Source organism: Denticeps clupeoides, chromosome 9 (genome assembly GCF_900700375.1).
Source record: "Denticeps clupeoides chromosome 9, fDenClu1.1, whole genome shotgun sequence".
Classification (NCBI taxonomy): Eukaryota; Metazoa; Chordata; class Actinopteri; order Clupeiformes; family Denticipitidae; genus Denticeps; species Denticeps clupeoides.
Window position 1 is genome coordinate 19253335 of NC_041715.1, and position 21931 is coordinate 19275265.

At 43.7% G+C, this 21931-nt stretch overlaps 3 protein-coding genes across 6 annotated transcripts; 2 read left to right on the forward strand and 1 right to left on the reverse strand.

Annotated features, from left to right (window-relative positions):
- Positions 1 to 4660: 4660 nt before the first annotated feature.
- On the forward strand, positions 4661 to 8638 carry lacc1 (laccase (multicopper oxidoreductase) domain containing 1). The gene is made up of 5 exons (XM_028991639.1): positions 4661 to 5262; positions 5331 to 5509; positions 6533 to 6698; positions 7579 to 7804; positions 8194 to 8638. Exons 1-5 carry the CDS (start codon positions 4761 to 4763, stop codon positions 8363 to 8365), a joined length of 1245 nt encoding a protein of 414 aa, XP_028847472.1. The 5' UTR covers positions 4661 to 4760; the 3' UTR covers positions 8366 to 8638.
- Positions 8639 to 13151: 4513 nt separating this feature from the next.
- LOC114797070 (eukaryotic translation initiation factor 4 gamma 3-like) lies at positions 13152 to 15117 on the reverse strand. Of its 3 annotated transcripts, none has more exons than XM_028991698.1 (4): positions 13910 to 15117; positions 13756 to 13841; positions 13553 to 13682; positions 13152 to 13451 (listed from the first exon to the last, which is right to left on the reverse strand). In XM_028991698.1, exon 1 carries the CDS (start codon positions 14922 to 14924, stop codon positions 14097 to 14099), a length of 828 nt encoding a protein of 275 aa, XP_028847531.1. In that variant the 5' UTR covers positions 14925 to 15117; the 3' UTR covers positions 13152 to 13451; positions 13553 to 13682; positions 13756 to 13841; positions 13910 to 14096. The 3 variants fall into 3 exon arrangements, with proteins under 3 accessions (XP_028847531.1, XP_028847530.1, XP_028847532.1); XM_028991699.1 differs by having other exon boundaries at positions 13187 to 13232; positions 13323 to 13451; positions 13756 to 15117; XM_028991697.1 differs by having other exon boundaries at positions 13756 to 15117.
- On the forward strand, positions 14815 to 17842 carry LOC114797075 (laccase domain-containing protein 1-like). 2 transcript variants are annotated; one of them, XM_028991705.1, is made up of 3 exons: positions 14815 to 14994; positions 15922 to 16145; positions 17158 to 17842. In XM_028991705.1, exons 2-3 carry the CDS (start codon positions 16014 to 16016, stop codon positions 17356 to 17358), a joined length of 333 nt encoding a protein of 110 aa, XP_028847538.1. In that variant the 5' UTR covers positions 14815 to 14994; positions 15922 to 16013; the 3' UTR covers positions 17359 to 17842. The 2 variants fall into 2 exon arrangements, with proteins under 2 accessions (XP_028847538.1, XP_028847536.1); XM_028991703.1 differs by having other exon boundaries at positions 14958 to 16145; positions 17158 to 17323; positions 17701 to 17842.
- Positions 17843 to 21931: the final 4089 nt, after the last annotated feature.

Here is a 21931-nt window from a genome sequence, read left to right on the forward strand (position 1 = left end):
CGGGCGACAAGCGTGACGCAACGCGACGCGACGCGACGCGACGCAGCGCACATGCACTTTTACTCCCTTTATCCCAACGATGGACTTCAGTGCAAAAAAGACATTCTAGCATCGACGTAAATAAACCAGGTTACAGTTTATTTGCATTCGGTCTACGATAAAATATTAAGTGCGACAGATTAATCATTTGTTACAGCGCGGACGTAATCTTTAACTTTTTAGATGAATCATGATCAGCATCCGCAGGCACTTCATATTTTGCACAAATAGTCGACGAACACAAGAGGCTGTAACTGTACAGCTGCCTGCGAAGTATTAAATATGGTTATATTTCATACTTCAACAGCCGTGCGCCCTACCCCTGTTTTATAGCACAATCATGTAAGATCATCTGAACGAGAAATAGAACCTGTCTAATGTGGGAGAAAAAAAAATGAAATGACACACGTCAGGTTATGTAAAAAAGAAAACGAACCAGGGAGCTTCTGCTGTGATGTCTTCTCCCCACCACCTTAATGTGGACATCAGGGACGGTTTCCAACAGTCCTGAAGGTTTCTACACCTTCTTCTCATTCTCTCGTGTTAATGAGCATCTCATCAAGCGGCTTCCGGTGATGACAACAGTGCACAGAACACACTTCACTTTCTCCTGATACAACAAATACTAAATATGTTTCTTGTGTTGGATGCTTCAAAATGGCTCCATCTTGGTCTCCATAACCGCTGCAGAGCAGGGGCGTCCAAACTGTTGACCGGTAGACCTGGATAATGAATAAATGAATAAATGTTTCCATTTTAACACAAGATAATATAAGATTAGATAAGATAAGATAAACCTTTATTAGTCCCACAAGTGGGAAATTACATTGTCACATTTACATTTACATTTACGGCATTTGGCAGACGCCCTTATCCAGAGCGACTTACAACGTGCTTAAGTTACCATCGATGAAGAGATCAATTCCGGTTCACTAGGACCCCAACTATGAATACATCTATTTTATTCACTATGTTGTACAGACAGAAGTTCGACAACAAGAAAATTACAATTTAATCTAAATATTCTTTAAATATATTCTTGTCACGGCAGAAAGTGGGTAGAACAAAGGTAAGGTATATGTATTTATCTACACAACGTACAATGGATATCTACACCTGTACAATGGGTACTACCATGGTGTAATTAATGTTTGTGTTTGCGTGCCAGTGTGAGTTTGTTTCTATGTGTGTGTGTGGCCAACTGTAAGGTCTTTGTTGTATAATCTGACAGTGGTTGGGAGATAAGACCTTCTGGACCTCTCCTTCCCACATCGTGGGTGCAGCAGCCTGCCACTGAAGGAGCTGCTCAGCGCTGTTTTCAAGCTCAGAGTTTCAAGACTTCCTGTATGCAGGTATTCCATCATTAACAGACGTTTCCAGCTACGAGAGTCGTAGTTGCCAAATCAACAATGTCCGGACTGGAGTTTTCACCCATTTGATGCCTTTTTTCGAATTGATCCCAAGCTTTTGATCGCTAGCGTATTACTGAGAGCGTGCCACTCTTAATGCACTGTGCTGTGCCTTCTGAAGTGAGCTCTTATCCACACGGTTGAAAGACGTACTACGGTGAACCATGCTGGGTTCCTTCAGCGGGCAGCAAGATGACAGGCAGGCCGGTCAGTGGACACCGTGCGCCCTCTGCTGGTGCTTAAACAGTCCCAAAAGAAGGGGACAGTATAACTCAAAAGAGGTTATTTCACTGGCAACTGGACTGGTTATGGATCCTTGACAACGTTTCGCCCTTCCATTCCGGCGGGCTTTCTGGTGGCAGAGTCCAGTTAATCACAGATAAATCTACAGTATACCATTTACATTTGCAGCATTTACCAGACGCCCTTATCCCGAGCGACTTACGATCGGCAGTTACAGGGACAGTCCCCCCCTGGAGACACTCAGGGTTAAGTGTCTTGCTCAGGGACACAATGGTAGTAAGTGGGGTTCGACCCTGTGACTTTGTGGTCTTCTGGTTCATAGGCGAGTGTTTTACCTGCTAGGCTGCTTCCACCAAGAAAGCAGGAATAACAGGGAAAACACAACATCTAATTCTGTCACGTTCCGTGTTATTTTGTGGAGTATAGACCGTGAGCAACACTCTGAAAGGTCCGTATCTTATTTTGATGTTACATCTGGATGTACATCTGCTTTCAATACAATTTATTCCCTTTGTTCGCTCAAGTTTCCACTTATTGGCCAGGACTCAGCATATTAACAGATTACATCATGTGCGTTGTGGGGAAAAACACACTCCTGTCCATGCAATGTTTCACCTTCGGTGGCATCTGAGGGAGGACTAATCAAATGCAACCCTCCTAGAACTCTATGTTCTCTCCGTATAAAACACTTTTGTTCCATAAAGATGTTTTATGAACTAAGATGATCACGACAATGCAAGTCTGTGCATATGTCTAGGTGTATAAAAAATGCAGTAAATAACAGACTGTTTACTGAGGTATTTGGACATAAAATATTGATGGGCCTACAGAAGACATTATGGACAGATGGAATTTTTCTATATTTACATTTACAGCATTTACCAGTTGCCCTTATCCAGAGCAACTTACAATCAGTAGTTACAGGGACACTCAGGGTTAAGTGTCTTGCTCAGGGACACAAAGTGGGGTTTGAACCTGGGTCTTCTGGTTCATAGGTAGTTTTTTACCCACTAGGCTACTACCAGGCTACTATCCCACACATTCAAATACATTATTCATTAGGCATAAATTAGAAGACAAATCCAAACAGCAAGTTGTGAAGGATTATCAGCATCTGAGCATTTGTAATATTTATAAGAAAATATCACTAGACAGTGCCAATGCTCAATATAACTTCAACTCTGGTGAATGGGTGTGGGTGTTATATCACCCCCTCGTGGTCTTCAAACTTATTTGTTAAAGAGGGCGTAAATGGAAGGCCCACTAAACAAACCGAACACTTTCAGGGCTCAGACTTAAATGCACTTTTATAGTGTGCATTTATTCATGTTTATTCATTATGTTATTTACATGTTAGGGAAACATTTTTTGTACTAAGTTAATTTACAAACCCTAAAGCATCTCTTGAATACAAGCAAGCATGGTAACTCAGCTGAGATAAGCTGTCCGATCCTCCCAGCCGCAAATGTTCTGAGGAAAAGTATAATCCCTGAGAGACGGTCTTTTTCATGAGAACACACGCGCTGCTGTGCACTTTTAGGAAGGATTCATGCGTGGAAAATCTCCAAAGGCACGGAAGCTGACAGCTGTCCTCTTTCTGGTTAAAATTTGATTCAGACTTGAGCATACGCACGCAGGAGCATACGAATGCAGGAGCACACACACACGTCCACACACACACCCGCACACACATCTTCACAGCATTCAATTCAACAACAACACCATCCAAAAAACAGCAGATATGTCAGCCTATCGTGGTTGAGCAGCACTGATAATACTGCAGTTTACCTTTTATATGAATTCTCGGCTGTTAAGAATGTTAATAACATTTAATAATGTAATAAACCATGTCTACAGAGATGCCTCACAGTGGCATTCAGCCAGTCAGTGATCCAGGCCAGAACTGTGCAGTGACTATTGGAAGCATGATGACAATTAGCCAAGAACGGATGCATATTGTTTTAAAACGGAAAGGTCAAAAGGTCAACATTTGGATTCAGCAGTTCCAGCCGCCGGGGCTGATGAAGGCCTGTTCCTGAGGAATGCTGACAGTAGACATTTTAAGAGGATCACACTTCAGCTGAGACATGGACATGGGCTTTACCCATTAATATTATAACAAATGTATGCAATATCAAAGTGACTGAATGCTGACAGTTAAACCAAAATAAATAAGACACATGTAACCATATCTCTGAGTTCATGTAATTTGTTATTATTGTTATTAATATTGCTACCATATATTGCCACTTTCGGATATTTCATGATATTATTACATATTTATATGAACTGTCCATGTTACAGTTGTGTTGTATGCAAGTGTAAAGGTGACGTTGGGGTGGGATGAAGTGACCTGACCTTTGGCGTCCCAAAGAAAATTTTGTGGACACAAAGAAAACCCAACAGAGTCCAGGGCGGAGCATGTGGACCAACCACAGCCGCACAATGACCCACATGACCAATAAACCTCTCTTACATGAAATGAGAAAGTCCATGTGATGGGAACTATGACTGAAAATGATCAACAGCTACATTTATGGCATTTGTGAGACGTCCTTATCAAGAGCATCTTACAGTCAGTAGTTACAGTGACAGTCCCCCCCTGGAGACACTCAGGGTTAAGTGTCTTGCTCAGGGGCACGATGGTCTTTGTGGTCTTCTGGTTCATAGGCGAGGGTGTCACCCACTAGGCTACTACTACTCCACAAAACCGCTCTTTATCTAAGCTAAGCTTTTTTTTAACGTAATGTCAGTGTAACATAATATCAAACATTTTTTAACAAGAAATTATTGCGTGTTTTAGACTTTTAGAAAGTCCATTCCTGAATGATTTCAGATGAAAAGCTTTGATAAGTGTTACTATTATTATTAACATTACAAAAAAAAGTCCGATGTTTAAAAATCAAGAGAACTTCCGTTTTCCCGCGTTCAGTCGGCCAGGAATTTCCGCGGTGGGCGTGGCCCCGTGACGTCACACGGGAAGAATGGAGCGGCGCGGAGTTTCTCGCCGCGTCTGCTGACGCGCGTTAAGTAAAACGCCAGTGGTCTCTGGTCTAGAACCCGGGCAGCATGGCTAAAGTTCTGCTGGTGGACCTCTTCCACCCCCGCTGCACTGTGCGCGACCTCAGACGCGCCTCCGCCGCCGTCGAGGAGGAGCGCTCGGCGCACGACACCGTCTACGTCATCAGAAGTGACGACCGTGGTAACAGCGGCGACGGTCGCGGCGAGCCGGACGTGCGCGCGCTCCTGGCGACGCTCCTGGGCGCGGGGAAGCGCGTGCGCGTCCTGGAGCACCGGAGCCTCGCCGCGTCGCTGCTGTCCTTCAAGCGGGAGGTGGACCGGCTGGACCTGGGCGACGTGAAGGTGGTGACGTGCGCTCGGAAGGTGGCGGAGCTGCGGAGGTGCCGGGAGCTGCTCTTCACCGCCGCCTACAGCTTCGAGTTCGTCGCCGCCTTGGAGGAGCGCGAGTGGAGGGCGGAGGATGAGGTGGAGGAAGAGGTGGACGCCTTCCTCCGGCAGCTGCCGCCGGTGTCGGGGGAGATCCGCATCCTCAGGTCCTCCCTGGTCCCGGGTGGGTCGCGGTTTCCCGACGTGCTCTCGGCGGGTTTCTCGGCTTGACGATCTCGGTCTCCTCTGCAGATGGTTTCTCGCATGGCTTCAGCACCAGGACAGGAGGCATCTCCTCCGTGAAGACCCTCAGCTCCCTCAATCTGTTCTGCAGCTCCAGGCGCAGGGATCCCAGGGCGGTGGTGGCGGAGAACCTGCGACGCTTCAGCCTGGAGGCTGGTTTTCATCCCCACCAGTTCAACCTGGTAAAGGTACGTAACCTGGAGTTCATCACAGTTCTCGTTATCTAGATATTATTAATAATTATTTTAAAAACCGGGCATGTAATGTCCTAGCTGTGGAAATTAATATACTATTTCACACACTTGTTGGCTCGGCTTTAAGTACATTTCATAAACTAAAGGATATAAATGTTTCATGCATTAAAGTATATTGTGATGCACTGTGACACAACGAAATGTGTCCTCTGCTTTTAACCATCACCCTTAGTGAGCTGTGGGCAGCCATGACAGGCGAGCAGCGTGTGGGGACGGTGCTTTGCTCAGTGGCACCTTGGCGGATTGGGGTTCAAACTGGCAACCTTTTGATTATGGAGCCACTTACTTAACCTCAAGGCCACCACTGGCCCATTCAGTGTTTTATACTCGATTACACAGCAAATATGTTTGGTTCCTCTTTCTTGTGAGATTATGTAACATTAATATGAGGTCCCCGAGCCTGTCTATGGTCCTGTAGTGGCTAGAGATGGTGACCGGTGTAAAGAGTATTTTGATCATTCTGTTCAGAGAGCGGCAGCTCAGACGGTTGGATTTGGAATTTGTCCCCTTATGTCATCATAAGGGGACAGGTGACCAAATATTGTGGTGGGTGACGGGTGTTGATGACGTCATTTCTGCTTCAGCTTCTATAAGTCGCTCTCCTCCTCGTCCCACCTCCTCATTAGCATTTAAAGCTACAGACATGGAAACGGTGCATCCTGGGAAACCTCATTGTGGGACTGGATCTAAGTGGCTGTGATTCTGCACCTGTAATTCAGGCTGAATTTCAGAAAGAGACTTTAGATTCAGTGTTAGGGGACCAACAAGACCGACATAAAAGCAAAAAACTAAATTCAGGGCACCTTTAATCAGTGCGTAACATTGTGAAGATTTTATATATTAAATAAAAAAATATGTTGGGTATAAAGAATATGTTAATACATGGAACAGATGTTAAAATGCTGTTATTATGTTAGATAAACTGTAGTGAATAGAGTGAATCTGACATGTGCACAGGTCAATCATGCCAGTGATGTGTGGGTGATTGGGAAAGAAGCACCTGACAGCTATGACGGAATTGTCACCAACCAAGCCAACGTTGTCATAGCAGCGCCAGGAGCCGACTGCATGCCGCTGCTCTTTGTTGACCCTGTGGCAAAGGTCGTCGGAGCAGCTCATGCAGGTGACTTCCTCTTACTGTTTTCTTCCTTTTTCTAACAAATAAATCAATAACCCTGACGTAATGATGATGTATCGTGTATAATGTTGATCTGTGGATTTTTAGGTTATAACACCCCCCCTATATATATATATATATATATATATATATATATACACACACACACACACACACACACACATATATACATACATATATACACACACACACACACACATACACGCTCACATTGTTACAATTTGAACATCTTTGATGTAAAAATAGTCAGAGGGAAGAAACCACAAGTCAACCTGAAATCTTTTCCTGCTTAACAAGCAAACCAGTTCTAGCAGTTATTCCTGGTGGCTTTCGTATCCACCAAAGTGACAATGAACATTTGAAAATAATTTTGGGAATGTTACAGGCTGGCCCGTATTAAATATCCGTCGATCACTGGTCATCTTCAGCACGCTGAGAGCACTTAATCTAGACAAAATGTAGATTTTTATATAAATGTGGCTATTTTGAGAGCCGTGTGTGAAGCGATTTCTCTTCTTCATGCATATTTATTTGCTTGGCGCCAGAAGTGCTTCCTCTCTCCGCGGTGTGATATGAGGCTAATAAATAAATAAATTCTGCACCTAGTCTGAACGTGGTGGCACCATGCCTGCAGGGATAATTAAGCGCTGCGCTTGAATACGTTTTATTTAATTTAGCAGATTGTGTTTGGGGGCGACAGACTTGACAACTTCACTTGGCAATCTTTCATTTGCATGACTTAATTACGGTGCAGTTGTTTCACCAAGAAATCTAATACTCTATTTGTTCATGATGACTTAAAAAAATCAAAAATTTTCCCTCTGAATATTATTTTTTAAATAATAATTTTACCCTGTCTATTCAGGCTGGAAAGGTACACTAATGGGGATCGCCATGGCAACAGTGAATGCAATGGCGTCCGAGTTTGGCAGTAAGCCGGCGGATGTGGTGGCGGTTATCGGCCCCTCGGTGGGTCCCTGCTGCTTCACACTGGAGCGGGAGTCGGCCGCGGAGTTCCACGCCATCCACCCGGACTGTGTCAGGGACGTGGAGTCCCCAAAGCCCCACGTCAACATCAGGCGGGCCACGAGGTAACCAGCAGTTCAGAGGTCAGCCACAGAACGGCGTGGTGCAAGATAAGATGTATAACGCACCGTTGTGATTCTGCGATATTCCAGAAGCACACTGTACTGTTCTCTCTACTTTTGTAGAATAAAGCATTTGAAATTTGAAAAAGCAGGTTGGTTTGTTCAGAGACTTTTAAGTTAGACAGTGAGGATGGTTCTCCAACAGTTTCCCTTCATGTTAATGAGCATCTCAGGAAGCATCATGTGATGATGATGATGATATTAAAGTAGTTATGAAGGTAAAGAGAGGAGACTCTAAACAGCACCATTCTCCGAGCACAGTCTCCATGGCCTCCATCGAGACTGGTAATGTAAATAAGATCAGTCATTTCATTTCATGTACCTACTCCCAGGATCCTGCTGCAGCAAGGCGGCCTACTCCCCACTCACATCCACGACGATACGGTGATGGACAGGCCGAACGTCACACTGTGCACTTCCTGCAACCCGGACATGTTCTTCTCCCACGTGCGCGACGGCATTAACTTTGGCACTCAGATAGGCTTTGTGTGGATCGAAGAGTAACCACATGTTAAACATAACTCATGTCTACATTTCTGCAGCTAAATTTGCCATTTGTCTTATTCAAGTAGGGTATGCGGGTATCTTTGTTGTTTTTACTTCACTCTTCTTGGCTCTGAACAGGATGGTGAGCATTTTCTGGATGTTTTCTGGATGTTTTTTAAAACCACTTTTTAATAATTTTGTGTATGTACTAGTACATCTAAAACAATTGAATTAAGTATATATTTTTAAGATAATGTATTTTAATAAAAAAAATGTTTTGCTTTATGTTAATTATGGTTCATGTTTTTTTTGCCAAGTACATTTCACAGCTTAACCAGATAAAGATAAAATGATGTACAAAGTGCTATTATAGATATTAATAAACAATAGTATCAGGGATCTGGCAACATACAACAAAATACCGACAGAGTAAACTCAGTTTATGAGTTGGGAAAACGTCTGCGTTGGTCTGGTGAAATGTGCAGAAACTCAGTCTGGCCAGCAGGCAGCGCTGTCAGTCTGTCATTGCTTTCCGCCTCAGGACCGCTGTCGTGGGCTACTGTCCAACTGCGGCTGCGATGCATCACATATCGACCTTTGTCCTTATCAGCAGTCCTGCCAAGTCACACGGGCATCCGAGCTGCTTGGCACAGGCTGTCGTTGAACATCAGGCCCTGGTGGGCCGCGGTGCCGTCCCAATAAACACATGTGGGAGCGTCAAACTATTTTTGATGCTTCGGTGATACTGTCTGTTGAGCCGAATCAGCTGGTTACCTCCCTGTCCCTGTCCCTGTCCTGAGGAGTGAAGTCACAGCCTCCTCAGTGGCGTGTGTGACAGATCCAGGTGAAATGTAATCCCATATGCATGTTTCATCACCCTCACAATGCAGTCAGCCTGTCGTTAGTCAGTGCAACATCAAATCAAAGTGGCCTGTAACGCCTACATCTTTATGGTTTTTCTACTTAATAAAGCTCATAAAACATATTCAGCCCTTACAAAGCAACACAAGTACAGTGTGTGTGTGTGTGTGAATAAATGTTTATTTGGTTTGCTTTATAACTTCATGACAAATCCACACCGTCCAGACGTGTCTGTTGTCCATTTGAATCCCTGTTACATGATCTGACCGGATGTTTAAATATTCATCCGCGAGTTGTAATTACTCTTTGGTTAAGCCCTGTCATTTTAAGGCTAAATGTCTTTACTAAAGAAGAAAGACCAAAAAAATGACATTTCGCACGTCTGGCTTTAGATGGTGTTTTATTTGGAACGTGTCAAAACATCAAGGGACACAGAATATTTCATCTGACGTCTGGAAGAGTTTGGGAGGGGAGCGTTTTCGGGCTTGGAGAGATGCTGAAAAGTACAGCGCCTGTTTGTTGAGGTGAATGAGCCCCTATGCTGCAGACCCCCACTGAACATGTGTGTTTGCCATCCACGAAGCAGGACCTAAACATCAGCGATGAATCCGATTATATTCATCACATTCTACAAAACTGCACAAAAGACGTCAGATTATTACAAGATTTTATCATTTTTTTATTTTATTTTATTTGGGACACTAAAGTACAACAAAGTTCTTTTAGTCTGTCCTGCAAGGTCTTCAGAAAGAATCAAGAATTGTTCCATTTGACGCAGAGACGGTCCCGGGTCTCTGTGACTTCTCAAATTGAAATTTTATTTGTCACGTACACAGTTATACACGGTATGATATGCAGTGAAATGCTTTAGCGACTGTACAGACCAGATTATTGCAAATATTGCAAGTATACAATGAACCAATATGCAAATATTGCAAACATAACCAAATATTACACTTTTATGTCTTTAACATAAAACATAAAATATGTGCAACAGGTAGGGTGAAGGTGTGTAAATAGGTGGAGTCAAGTATAAAATTACTAAGTATAACAAGGTAAATGTGCAAGGTAAAAAGAGTTAAAAATTAAAGTAAAAGTTTGTGCAAGGATTTCTAGGGGAATTGAGTCCAGAAGTGATTGAGAGTAAAAGTGAAAGTGCTGGAGTGTATTGGAGTTCTATGAAGTGTCTCTTTGTCTGCTCCTTCGCCCCAGCGGTACGTGAAGCCCGAACTGCTGGATAAACATATTCAATCGGGTGATTTTATTTTGGAGTTTCAGAGGAGCAGACATCCGGCCTGTTGGGTTCTCAGCATTCGATATGACATCATGATCATAACTGAACATACATGCACACGACGCTGAAGAGTTAGTTCCTCACACGCCGCTGTCTACTCTCAGTAAGGCAAAGTTCAATAAACCATCTACTTTACCTCTTACTCAGGATGTGCAGCTTCTTCACAAACACATTGTGAAAATGGCAGAGGTGGCATTGCAGCATTTGAAAGAGGCTCCAACACAAAACTATGCAGATCTTGCTAAAGCAACCCTTGCACGAATAATTGTTTTTAATCGAAGACGTGCAGGAGAAGTTTCTAAAATGCTCCTCGGGAGTTGTGCAACGCTTCTTCAGGATGTTGCCATGAGCCTCACTGATTTCGAGCAGAAACTCTGCGGTCACTTCAGTAGAGTTGAGATAAGAGGTAAAAGGGACCGAAAAGTTGCAGTAATTCTCACACCTGACATGGTAGAAGCTCTGACTGAATTGGTTGAGAAAAGAAAAGTCTGTGGAGTTCAAGAAGCAAATGGCTTCCTGTTTGCTCGACCCTTCTGTATAAGCCATTACAGAGGACAGGACATGTTGAGGCTGCACGCAAGTCAGTGTGGTGCTAAAAATCCAGAACATCTCCGATCCACTCAGTTACGCAAGCACGTGGCCACGCCCTCCCAGGTTCTTAACCTGAAAAACAATGAACCGGATCAAGTTGGTGATTTCCTAGGCCACGACATCCGGGTCCATCGTGATTTTTACAGGCTACCAGAAGCCACTGCTCAAAAATTCTTCTGGCTATGGAAAAGGGTTGTCTCTCAAGTCTTCAAGGAAAGTCTCTTGATGAAATTGAAATAGAAGGTATGCTACAGAATCAGGCATCCACCAGTAAATACACTAAGATTTTTAGAACAAGTGCCGACGTTCTTGTATGTATGCTGTGGATATGTTTTAAGATGAGATCAGCCTAACAGATGCTGATCCCAGCGATGATGGGAGTGAACCTGAGGTTGAAAACCTGGAGGGAGCCACAAGTATCTCAAGACATGCTAGTATGTGTGGTGTTTTTTTGTTGTTATGGCATTATATTGAACCTTCTACACTATTCTATGTAATTATTACCCACACATGTGTGGATTTAAGTATTTACTATTACTTGTAATTGTATAAGTATAATGCTTTTATGTTTGTTTATTCCGGTTCTGTTTATCTACAATAATTTGTGCAGAAATCTGGTGATTGATTCTGGTGTAAATTTTTTCAAAGCAAAAAAAATATTGTCAAATGTTGTAACCAGTTCCTCCACAGTTTAACAAGGCCCTGTAACATAGTGTTACAGGATTTTACATGTGTATCGCAAGGATCAGAATGTTTGAGTATGAGAGGTTTATAGAAGGAAATCTATAGACTGGGAGAAGGCTTGGCAGTCTTGTACATAGGAATAATAAGAACTTTTTTATTTTTATTGCAATACATACACATGGAACAAACAGTTGTCATCTGAATCTTGTGATATATATATTTTAGTATCTTTCTTTCAAAAACAGCAAATGAGCTTACAGCTATGGATGAAACTAATGAAGGCTTTCAAGGTATTTTAAGGCGGCTCGTATTAGGGGTAGCCACAGCAGATCAACCATTTTATCTTCTGGTTATCCTCCCCCCTCAACACTGTCGTATTACGAGTGAGGGAAAAAATCCAGCCTGTTCGGTTCTCAGCATTCAATATGACACCATGATCATAACTCTGAACATACATGCACACAACGCTGAAGTTCTGCGCAAAGAACACCTACCAGGGTAAATACAGGGTAATGTACAGGTGGGACTGTCTTTTCTGCCACTAGCAGGGACAACGTCTGCCTAGTTTGGACAAGAAACGGGGTGTGTCAGTATCGCTATGGTCTTTAAATAAGGTCGTGGTTCACCTAACGTCCACCACCAAGGAGAAGGAAGCCATTTAATCATCTGTGAACTTGTGAAATGAGTAACGTCGGCTGATTCATCTCGGAGGTCTTCATGACCAGGCTGCAGACTGTGTGTTCGTATGGCTCTGCCAGCAACGTGAACATGATTATTATGTCACAGTGGAGGAACAATTTATTGCAGAATTTCAAATAAACCAAACACACACAAATCCTTATAAGTATTTTACAGTTTTATTTGACAAAATATTTTTCAGAATCTATGAGCATTAAAAAAATAAAAAATCTCAAACCAAAATTAACATTTCATGTGTTTAAAGATATTTATAATAATAAATAGTTAAATTAAACATGTATGGGTCAAATATAATTTCACACGTTTATGCAACAGGAATTTAATTCAAATAATTTAATTCAAAATGGAACTATGTACAGTTTTAATAAGATTATATTTTTGCTGTATGTTCAATTAAACACTTTAGACAATGCAAACAGGACACTGCTGGAGAGTTGACGCATTCCTGATGGAACCACTTGTTGCAACTGTTGCAGGAAATCTGAACAATAAAAAAACATGTTAAATAAAATGTTTACATATTTCTTTTTTCATTATGTGCTGTAAGTAATTTATCTGGATTAATCAACGTATCTGGAAATATAATTTGTTGAATTGAATATAATTACCCATTGTAGGTCATTATTTCCACAAATGGACATCGACAGCAAAGCTTATCCAGGATGTGTAAACACAGAAACATTCACATCAACATCTCCACATATATTTCTGTCCCCTCCTCTGCTTTGTCCTCGTGTGCCACTCTCTCCAGTTTTCCTTATCAAGACACCGGATGTTCTTGGAATGATCTCTGCTCTCCAGACATCCGTCTGATTTCTCATTGTGTAAACCCAGCTTCTCTCTTACCTCCAACTAAACAACCATGTCAGTCTGTCTTTCACAAATTCCACAAATTGTGTTGGTCAGTCATGAATGGTCTACGTGTGGCTGGTTCTGGGGACGTCACCTTCCTGATCCTGCTTGTCCTAATCACAGCTTTTGATTCAGAAAACATTTCATCACATTGGCAGCGATATATTTCAACATGCAGCTAGTTACAATAGAAATGGAGAAGAGTTGTGACAATCTCATCTCACCTTTTCTTGTGCCAGTGGTGGGGCGCACAGCATATACACCCAGCAAACGGATGCAAAAGAAAACGAAAGACCTGCTGCCATTGGCTACAGGACTGTAGACAGAAGAGGTGTCCGTGTTTCTGGGCACATCCTGCAACACACAGCCAGAAATAAAATCAGAATTGATCAGAATGACTTTGGGGCTGGACATGACAGGGTTTTACCTGTTTGTTTTAGTCAGCAGGCCAAATGCCACCCCATGTTGTTCTGGTGAGTGGCTCTCAGTCCCAATCTGCTGCTCCCAGGTCACCTGTAGAAAGAAATGAGAGAACATTACACTCAAATTAGCTGGAGTTGGAGGACCAGGGCAAAACTCACCAATTTCCACTTCACCCTGACCTGTGACCACGATGCTGTTTCACCTTCGTTTGGTGGAAATAAGGTAGTGAGTGGGCCACGGACGAGAGCAGAAAGGGGGGAGGAAAAAAGTGATGTAATAACCGTCTAAACGACCGTCGCGTGTAAATTGTGGAAGTAATACATGGAAGTAGATGAAGTGGAGCGTTTAATCGCAGCGTGGCGCTGTTCTCGGGCCCAGACGCTCCTTCACCGGCCTGCCCACCATCTCCACTTCATCCATGGCGCACAGCCGCGTTCCCTCCACCGGACGCTCCCTGCTCTTCACCGCCTTGTCCTGCCTGCGGAGCCGGAGGCTGCACTCGTCCAGCGTGTCCTGCAGCCTGAAGCGCAGCTGGAACGAGGTCCTCCTCCTCCTCCTCGGCCCCACGACCTCCTCCACCTCCCGGAGGTAGCGCTCCACCCGAGACCTTTCCAGGGCCTGGCAGACGCGCGGCAGGAGGCCGCACAGGAACTCCAGGCTGTCCTCCGTGGGGTCCTGGAGAAGCTTCTGGATGCCGCTGTGGACGATGGTCTCCGCCACCAGGTTCACCTTGAAGAGCTCCGCGATGAACCTGACGAGCCCCAGTTGGCGCTGCGGGGCTCGGCCTGCTTGTCCCGGCTCCCCGCGGAACTCCCTCCACACGCGGCTCAGCAGGACGCCGGCGAAGGTCGCGGAGGTTCCAGCGACGCGGAGCCGCTGCAGGGCGGCGCACAGCCGGGCGTAGATGCCGGAGAACTCGGGCTCCGTGACGGCCTTGTGGAGCACGGCGTCGACCACCAGCAGCAGCCGCTCCTTGGTGGTGATGTTGAGCGCCGCCACCTTCTCCAGCTGCTGGTGGAAGTTGCGCTCGGTGATCTTGTTCAGCGCCGTGCGGAGGTGGAGCAGCAGCCGCCGCGTTCCACTCACAAGGCCGCGCGTCGCCATCATCCTTCTCGGCCTCCAGGGCTCTTCAGCCCGGTGGAGCCCGAATTCGGCTCGGGGAGGAGCGCTCATGGTGCTGAAAAGAAAAAGTGTTAATAACACAAGAACAATATCCTGCAAGAAAAAGCAAGTTAAAATCGCAGTAAGTAATAAGAAGCAGTAAAATGGAACAATAAAAGTAGCAGTTCGAGATCGTGATAAACGCTGAAAAAGGCTTTTTTGGTCTTGAAAGCGAGCAGCCGCAAGCAGTCAAGTCGGGTTGGCAAGCAACTGAAACCTTTTAACACGTTTTGTTTAATTAAGAGCTCCTCGGCCAATCAGGACTCTGTGTTTTGTTTACAGTAGTCATGGTAACCTGTCACGTGTGATTTTTGTTGTTGTTGTATTTTTATAAATCAAATTATTTTGTCCATCCTCAGTCCAATTTTTTTTCTCAAGTGTTAAATTAGAATTTGTGCTTCTGCGCCCCCTGCTGACACAGTTTTGTCATGACTAGTTTAATAAAACCAGGCGCTGAAAATGATCAACAGCTACATTTATGGCATTTGTGAGACGTCCTTATCCAGAGCATCTTACAGTCAGTAGTTACAGTGACAGTCCCCCCCTGGAGACACTCAGGGTTAAGTGTCTTGCTCAGGGACACGATTGTCTTTGTGGTCTTCTGGTTCATAGGTGAGGGTGTCACCCACTAGGCTACTACTACTCCACAAAACCGCTCTTTTCTAAGCTGCAGGCTATTTTGTTAACATAATGTCAGTGTAACATAATATCAAACATTAATCATATTATTTTTTTCAACAGGAAATTTTTGCCACTTTCACTTTTTTAATCTGTATTATTTGTTACAGATTATATTGTTATCTGTATTAATCTGTGTTTTACACTTTTAGAAAGTCCATTCCTGAATTATTTCAGATGAAAAGCCTTTAATTAGTGTTACTCCCGTCTAAATCCTTTGTACTGTGTGTGAGAGCGTAAATTATTATTAACAGATACTCAGCAGTAAACATGGGTGGGTTGGAATTCAGATGTTTAAAAATCACAAGAACTTCTGTTTTCCCGCGTTCAGTTGGCCAGGAATGTCCGCGGTGGGCGATCTCGGTCTCCTCTGCAGATGTTTTTTCGCATGGCTTCAGCACCAGGACAGGAGGCATCTCCTCCATGAAGACCCTCAGCTCCCTCAACCTGTTCTGCAACTCCAGGCACAGGGATCCCAGGGCGGTGGTGGCGGAGAACCTGCGACGCTTCAGCCTGGAGGCTGGTTTTCATCCCCACCAGTTCAACCTGGTAAAGGTACGTAACCTGGAGATCATCACAGTTCTCATTATCTAGATATTATTAATAATTATTTTTAAAAACGGGCATGTAATGTCCTAGCTGTGGAAATTAATATACTATTTCACACACTTGTTGGCTCGGCTTTAAGTACATTTCATAAACTAAAGGAGTATAAATGTTTCATGCATTAAAGTATATTGTGATGCACAGCACTGTGACACAACGAAATGTGTCCTCTGCTTTTAACCATCACCCTTAGTGAGCTGTGGGCAGCCATGACAGGCGCCCGGGGAGCACCGTGTGGGGATGGTGCTTTGCTCAGTGGCACCATGGCGGATTGGGGTTCAAACTGGCAACCTTTTGATTACGGGGCCACTTCCTTAACCTCAAGGCTACCACTGGCCCATTCAGTGTTTTATACTCGATTACACAGCAAATATGTTTGGTCCCCTTTTTTGTGAGATTATGTAACATTAATATGAGGTCCCCGAGCCTGTCTATGGTCCTGTAGTGGCTAGAGATGGTGACCGGTGTAAAGAGTATTTTGATCATTCTGTTCAGAGAGCGGCAGCTCAGACGGTTGGATTTGGAATTTCCAAGGTGACCAAATATTGTGGTGGGTGACGGGTGTTGATGACGTCATTTCTGCTTCAGCTTCTATAAGTCGCTCTCCTCCTCGTCCCACCTCCTCATTAGCATTTAAAGCTACAGACATGGAAACGGTGCGTCCTGGGAAACCTCATTGTGGGACTGGATCTAAGTGGCTGTGATTCTGCACCTGTAATTCAGGCTGAATTTCAGAAAGAGACTTTAGATTCAGTGTTAGGGGACCAACAAGACCGACATAAAAGCAAAAAACTAAATTCAGGGCACCTTTAATCAGTGCGTAACATTGTGAAGATTTTATATATTAAATTAAGAAATATGTTGGGTATAAAGAATATGTTAATACATGGAACAGATGTTAAAATGCTGTTATTATGTTAGATAAACTGTAGTGAATAGAGTGAATCTGACATGTGCACAGGTCAATCATGCCAGTGATGTGTGGGTGATTGGGAAAGAAGCACCTGACAGCTATGACGGAATTGTCACCAACCAAGCCAACGTTGTCATAGCAGCGCCAGGAGCCGACTGCATGCTGCTGCTCTTTGTTGACCGTGTGGCAAAGGTCGTCGGAGCAGCTCATGCAGGTGACGTCCTCTTACTGTTTTCTTCCTTTTTCTAACAAATAAATCAATAACCCTGACGTAATGATGAATCGTGTATAATGTTGATCTGTGGATTTTTAGGTTACAACACCCCCCTATATATATATATATATATATATATATATATATATATATACACACACACACACACACACACACACACACACACACACACATACACGCTCACATTGTTACAATTTGAACATCTTCGATTCCATACATGTAAAAATAGTCAGAGGGAAGAAACCACAAGTCAACCTGACATCTTTTCCTGCTTAACAAGCAAACCAGTTCTAGCGGTTATTCCTGGTGGCTTTGAAGCATTTTTGCAGTTGGAAATAATTTTTTGAATGTTACAGGCTGGCCAGTATTAATTATTCCATATCCGCCGTGACTGACCCCACAGATGAGACGGTGACTGACAGGCCGAACGTCACACTGTGCACTTCCTGCAACCCGGACATGTTCTTTTCCCACGTGCGCGACTGCATCAACTTTGACACTCAGATAGGCTTTGTGTGGATTGAATAGTAACCGCATGTTAAATATAACTCATGTCTACATTTCTGCAGCTGATAATAACATGTAAAAAACAGAAAATTTGCCAAAATGACCATTGTCTTATTCAAGTAGGGTATGCGGGCATCTTTGTTGTTTTTACTTGACTCTTCCTAGCTCTGAACAGGATGGTGAGTGTTTTCTGGTCATTATACACACTGACACATTTAAAAAAAAAAAACACTTTAATAATTATGTGTATGTACTAGTACATCTAAAGCAACTGAATTAAGTATATATTTTTAGGATAATGTATTTTCATGTCATATTCATTAAAACTAAGTGAAACATTTTGCTTTTGGCTTTATGTTAATTATGGTACATTTCAAGTACATTTCAAAGCTTAACCAGATGAAGAGAAAGTGATGTGCAAAGTGCTGTTATAGACAATAATAAACAGGATAAATAGTATTAGGGATCTGACAAAATGATGCTTCGGTGATACTGTCTGTTGAGCCGAATCAGCCTGTTACCTCCCTGTCCTTGTCCTGAGGAGTGAAGTCACAGCCTCCTCAGTGGCGTGTGTGACAGATCCAGGTGAAATGTAATCCCATATGGAATGTGGAAGTGCACACCCATTGGTGGGATTGGGTACTGGACCCACCAAACACAAATTTGCATCTCGTTTAGAGCTTCATATGTTTCGACGGTTCTGATTGGCTGGAACACACAACAGGGGGCGTGGTATTGGCTGTGTAGATGGTCTGTGACTGCGAATTGGCTGAGCTCATTGTTTTAGGTGGGTCTTACCATATATTACGGTGGCCCTGACGTGCAAATCACAACGACAAATTGAGAACGTTGCGTCATAACGTCATCAAGCAGCCATATTGCAGCAGCATGGAAATTAACTATTTTTAAAAATCTTTTTAAATCATGAAAGCGTTTGTTTATTTATTCTAATATTTTTTTGGTAATATCAAGATAGACCATCATGTCAGATACCTCTAAAGTTTCAATTATGTTAATTATGCTAAACGCTAATCACCGATGCTAAGTTGCTAATCGCTAATTAGCACTGACTAGGTACCTGGACAGCCACGTGATTTCGTGTTTTGCAAAAATTATAATTTTTTATATGCCAATTTGAACTATTTGTGTCAGGTGTATGGTTTATTTACACAGGGGTAAAGTAACCGAATGCTCGAAACTTAGTTTTGTAAACGAGTACGCGGGTGTTTAGCGACGTTCTAAGTAGCCTGTGAACAGCGGCTGTAGAATCGCTCGGCCGCGGTGATGAAGCACTTCAGAAGCAGTCAGGCGAGCGACATGTCGGGGATAAACACGGACGCGGGTCACCGAGTCGCGCCGGGATATCGCATGTCCCCGTGTCGCGCGCGGCGGTGGGGACAGTACAGGTGAGCGACATGTCCCGCTGGCCAGCACCACCCTGCTTCGTGTCGCGCTGGGATGTCGCCCCTGTCGCCCGCGGCAGTGAGAGTGCAGGTGGGACCTGCGCGACTCCGACCAACAAATATTTATATGTAAAACGATTTTCCATGTGAAATTCCAGCATTAGGTTCTATTATCGATACTTTACTTGTCACAGCTAAAGGCGCTAGCGATGCTACGGCTAGCGGCTCCAACAGCTGCAGACGGGAGGACACTGCCAGCACCGAGAACGCGTTCGTCATCACCGAGCATGATGTGAGGAGAGCCTTCAAGAGAGTGAACACCAGGAAGGCAGCTGGACCAGACGGCATCTCAGGGAGAATCCTCAGAGCCTGCGCGGACCAGCTAGCACCTGTGTTTACAGAGATATTCAACCTCTCTCTATCTCAGTCGGTGATCCCCACATGCTTCAAGGAGTCCATCATTGTTCCGGTCCATATCACATTGTTCTGGTGCCATATCACATCTCCTCCACACAGCACTCACCCACCTGGACACTCGGAAGGGAAATTATGTTAAAATGCTTTTCATTGACTACAGTTAACACAATAATCCCTTACACACTCACCACCAAGCTGGAGCACCTGGGACTCAGCTCATCTCTCTGTCAGTGGATCTCCAACTTCCTAACCGGGAGACCACAGGCAGTAAGGATGGGTGGACATGTCTCAACCTCCATCACCCTCAGCACTGGAGCCCCCCAGGGCTGCGTTTTGAGCCCCCTGCTGTACTCCCTGTACACCCATGACTGTACAGCCACTACTAACTCCACCACCATCATCATCAAGTTTGCTGACGACACTGTCGTGGTGGACCTGATCTCTGACAACGACAAGACGGCCTACCTGGAGGAGGTTGGAAATCTGGTGAACTGGTGCCAGAGGAACAATCTCCACCTGAACGTCAGCAAGGCAAAGGAGTTAATAGTGGACTTCAGGACAAAGCAGGAGAAGACCTACCAGACCCCTGTCATCAACAGGAGTCCAGTGGAGAGAGTGGACAGCTTCCGTTACCTCGGTGTTAACATCACGCAGGACCTGTCATGGTCCTGTCACATCAACACCGTGGTGAAAAAGGCCCGGCAGCGTCTTTACCACCTCAGACACCTGAGAGACTTCAGACTGCCCTCCAAGGTGCTCAGGAACTTCTACTCCTGCACCATAGAGAGCATCCTGACGGGAAATATCTCAACCTGGTTCGGGAACAGCACCATGAAGGACAGGCGAGCCCTACAGAGGGTGGTTCGATCAGCCGAACGAATCATCCGTACCAAGCTCCCTTCAATCTATCTACAGCAAACGGTGCTGCACCAGGGCCAGGAAGATAGTGAAGGACCTCAACCACCCCAACAATGGACTCTTCTCTCTGCTGCGATCAGGGAAGCGCTTTCGCTCCCTGAAGTCCAACACAGAGAGAATGAGGAGGAGCTTCTTCCCGCAGGCTGTCCAAGCTCTCAACAACAGTACATAGAACTCATGCACTTTCACCCCCAGTCACTCCAGACTCTTTTGCACAAAACCACTTTGCACAAAATCACTTTGCACAAAATGACTCTGCTCTTTTTACCTTACTGCTCTTTTTTTTTTTTATGGCTCTTTTTCTCTTTTCTTTAAACATTGTAAAAAAACTGTAACTCATTTGCACACCTTCACCCTACCAGTTACACATATTTTATGTTAAAGATGTAAAAGTGTAATATTTGGTTATTTTTGCAATATTTGCATATTGGTTCATTGTTTACATTTGCAATACTGTGGTCTGTAGCAGTCGCAAAAAGCATTTCACTGCACATCATAATGTGTATGACTGTATGTGACAAATAAAATTTGAATTTGGACATAACAAGATTAAATAAACGTAAAGTTGAATGGATGTACAGTCTTCTTTCTATTGCATGATTGTGTAGTGATTTGAAAATATATTTAGAATTCAAGTATCTACTACGATGTGAAAAATAATATTGCTTATTGATGCATTACTTTGTCTTATATTGTGGTGGTTAATCAGTACAAGGCAATGTAATAAGAAATATTTCATTTATACACTATCATGGTTTCTTCTTAGGAACAATGAAACTTAAAAGGAAAAAACTAAAACCGAATATATATAAATGCTTATTAAGGTGAGTCAGGAATTTTGAATGGACTGGGATTAAGGAATCGCCTTGGATCTTCTGTTATATGACTGTTGGTTTGTCATTGGTTTACTTCTTGTAGGTAGAGAAGTATTTAGTACCTGTGAATTTGAGAAAGGGGAATTCCTCTTGGAATACAGAGGTGACCTCATAACTCTGGATGAATGTGAAAGAAGACTGAACGTCTACCACAGTGCCCTTAAAGTGTTTCTGTTTGAGTTTCGTTTCAATGGAAGTAACTATGGTATGTATCAGAATCAGAATCGTATTTATTGGCCAAGTAAGTGCAAGCACATACAAGGAATTTGATTCCGGTAGAGGGTGTCTCTAAAGTACAGAGTAGAAGAAATCAACAACAACAATGCAAGGATGTGTGTAAGTGTTATTGTACAAGTTGTGGAATTAGTTTGTGCTGAGTATCTACTGAGTATAAAAATATGTAAGAATGTACATAGGTCTATAAATCCTATATACAGAGTGTACATAAAGTGCAGTGTGCAATGTTC

What these genes read in the sequence shown, in the direction of transcription:
- LOC114797075 (XM_028991703.1), top strand. Translation starts at nt 15,861, where the DNA reads ATGGGTGGGTTGGAATTCAGATGTTTAAAAATCACAAGAACTTCTGTT. An exon ending in ACCAGTTCAACCTGGTAAAG is followed by an intron (nt 16,146 to 17,157) that starts GTACGTAACCTG and finishes ACATGTGCACAG; the next exon opens with GTCAATCATGCCAGTGATGT. An exon ending in CGTCGGAGCAGCTCATGCAG is followed by an intron (nt 17,324 to 17,700) that starts GTGACGTCCTCT and finishes TGAATGTTACAG; the next exon opens with GCTGGCCAGTATTAATTATT.
- lacc1 (XM_028991639.1), top strand. Translation starts at nt 4,761, where the DNA reads ATGGCTAAAGTTCTGCTGGTGGACCTCTTCCACCCCCGCTGCACTGTG. An exon ending in CAGGTCCTCCCTGGTCCCGG is followed by an intron (nt 5,263 to 5,330) that starts GTGGGTCGCGGT and finishes TCTCCTCTGCAG; the next exon opens with ATGGTTTCTCGCATGGCTTC. An exon ending in ACCAGTTCAACCTGGTAAAG is followed by an intron (nt 5,510 to 6,532) that starts GTACGTAACCTG and finishes ACATGTGCACAG; the next exon opens with GTCAATCATGCCAGTGATGT.
- LOC114797070 (XM_028991698.1), bottom strand. Translation starts at nt 14,924, where the DNA reads ATGAGCGCTCCTCCCCGAGCCGAATTCGGGCTCCACCGGGCTGAAGAG.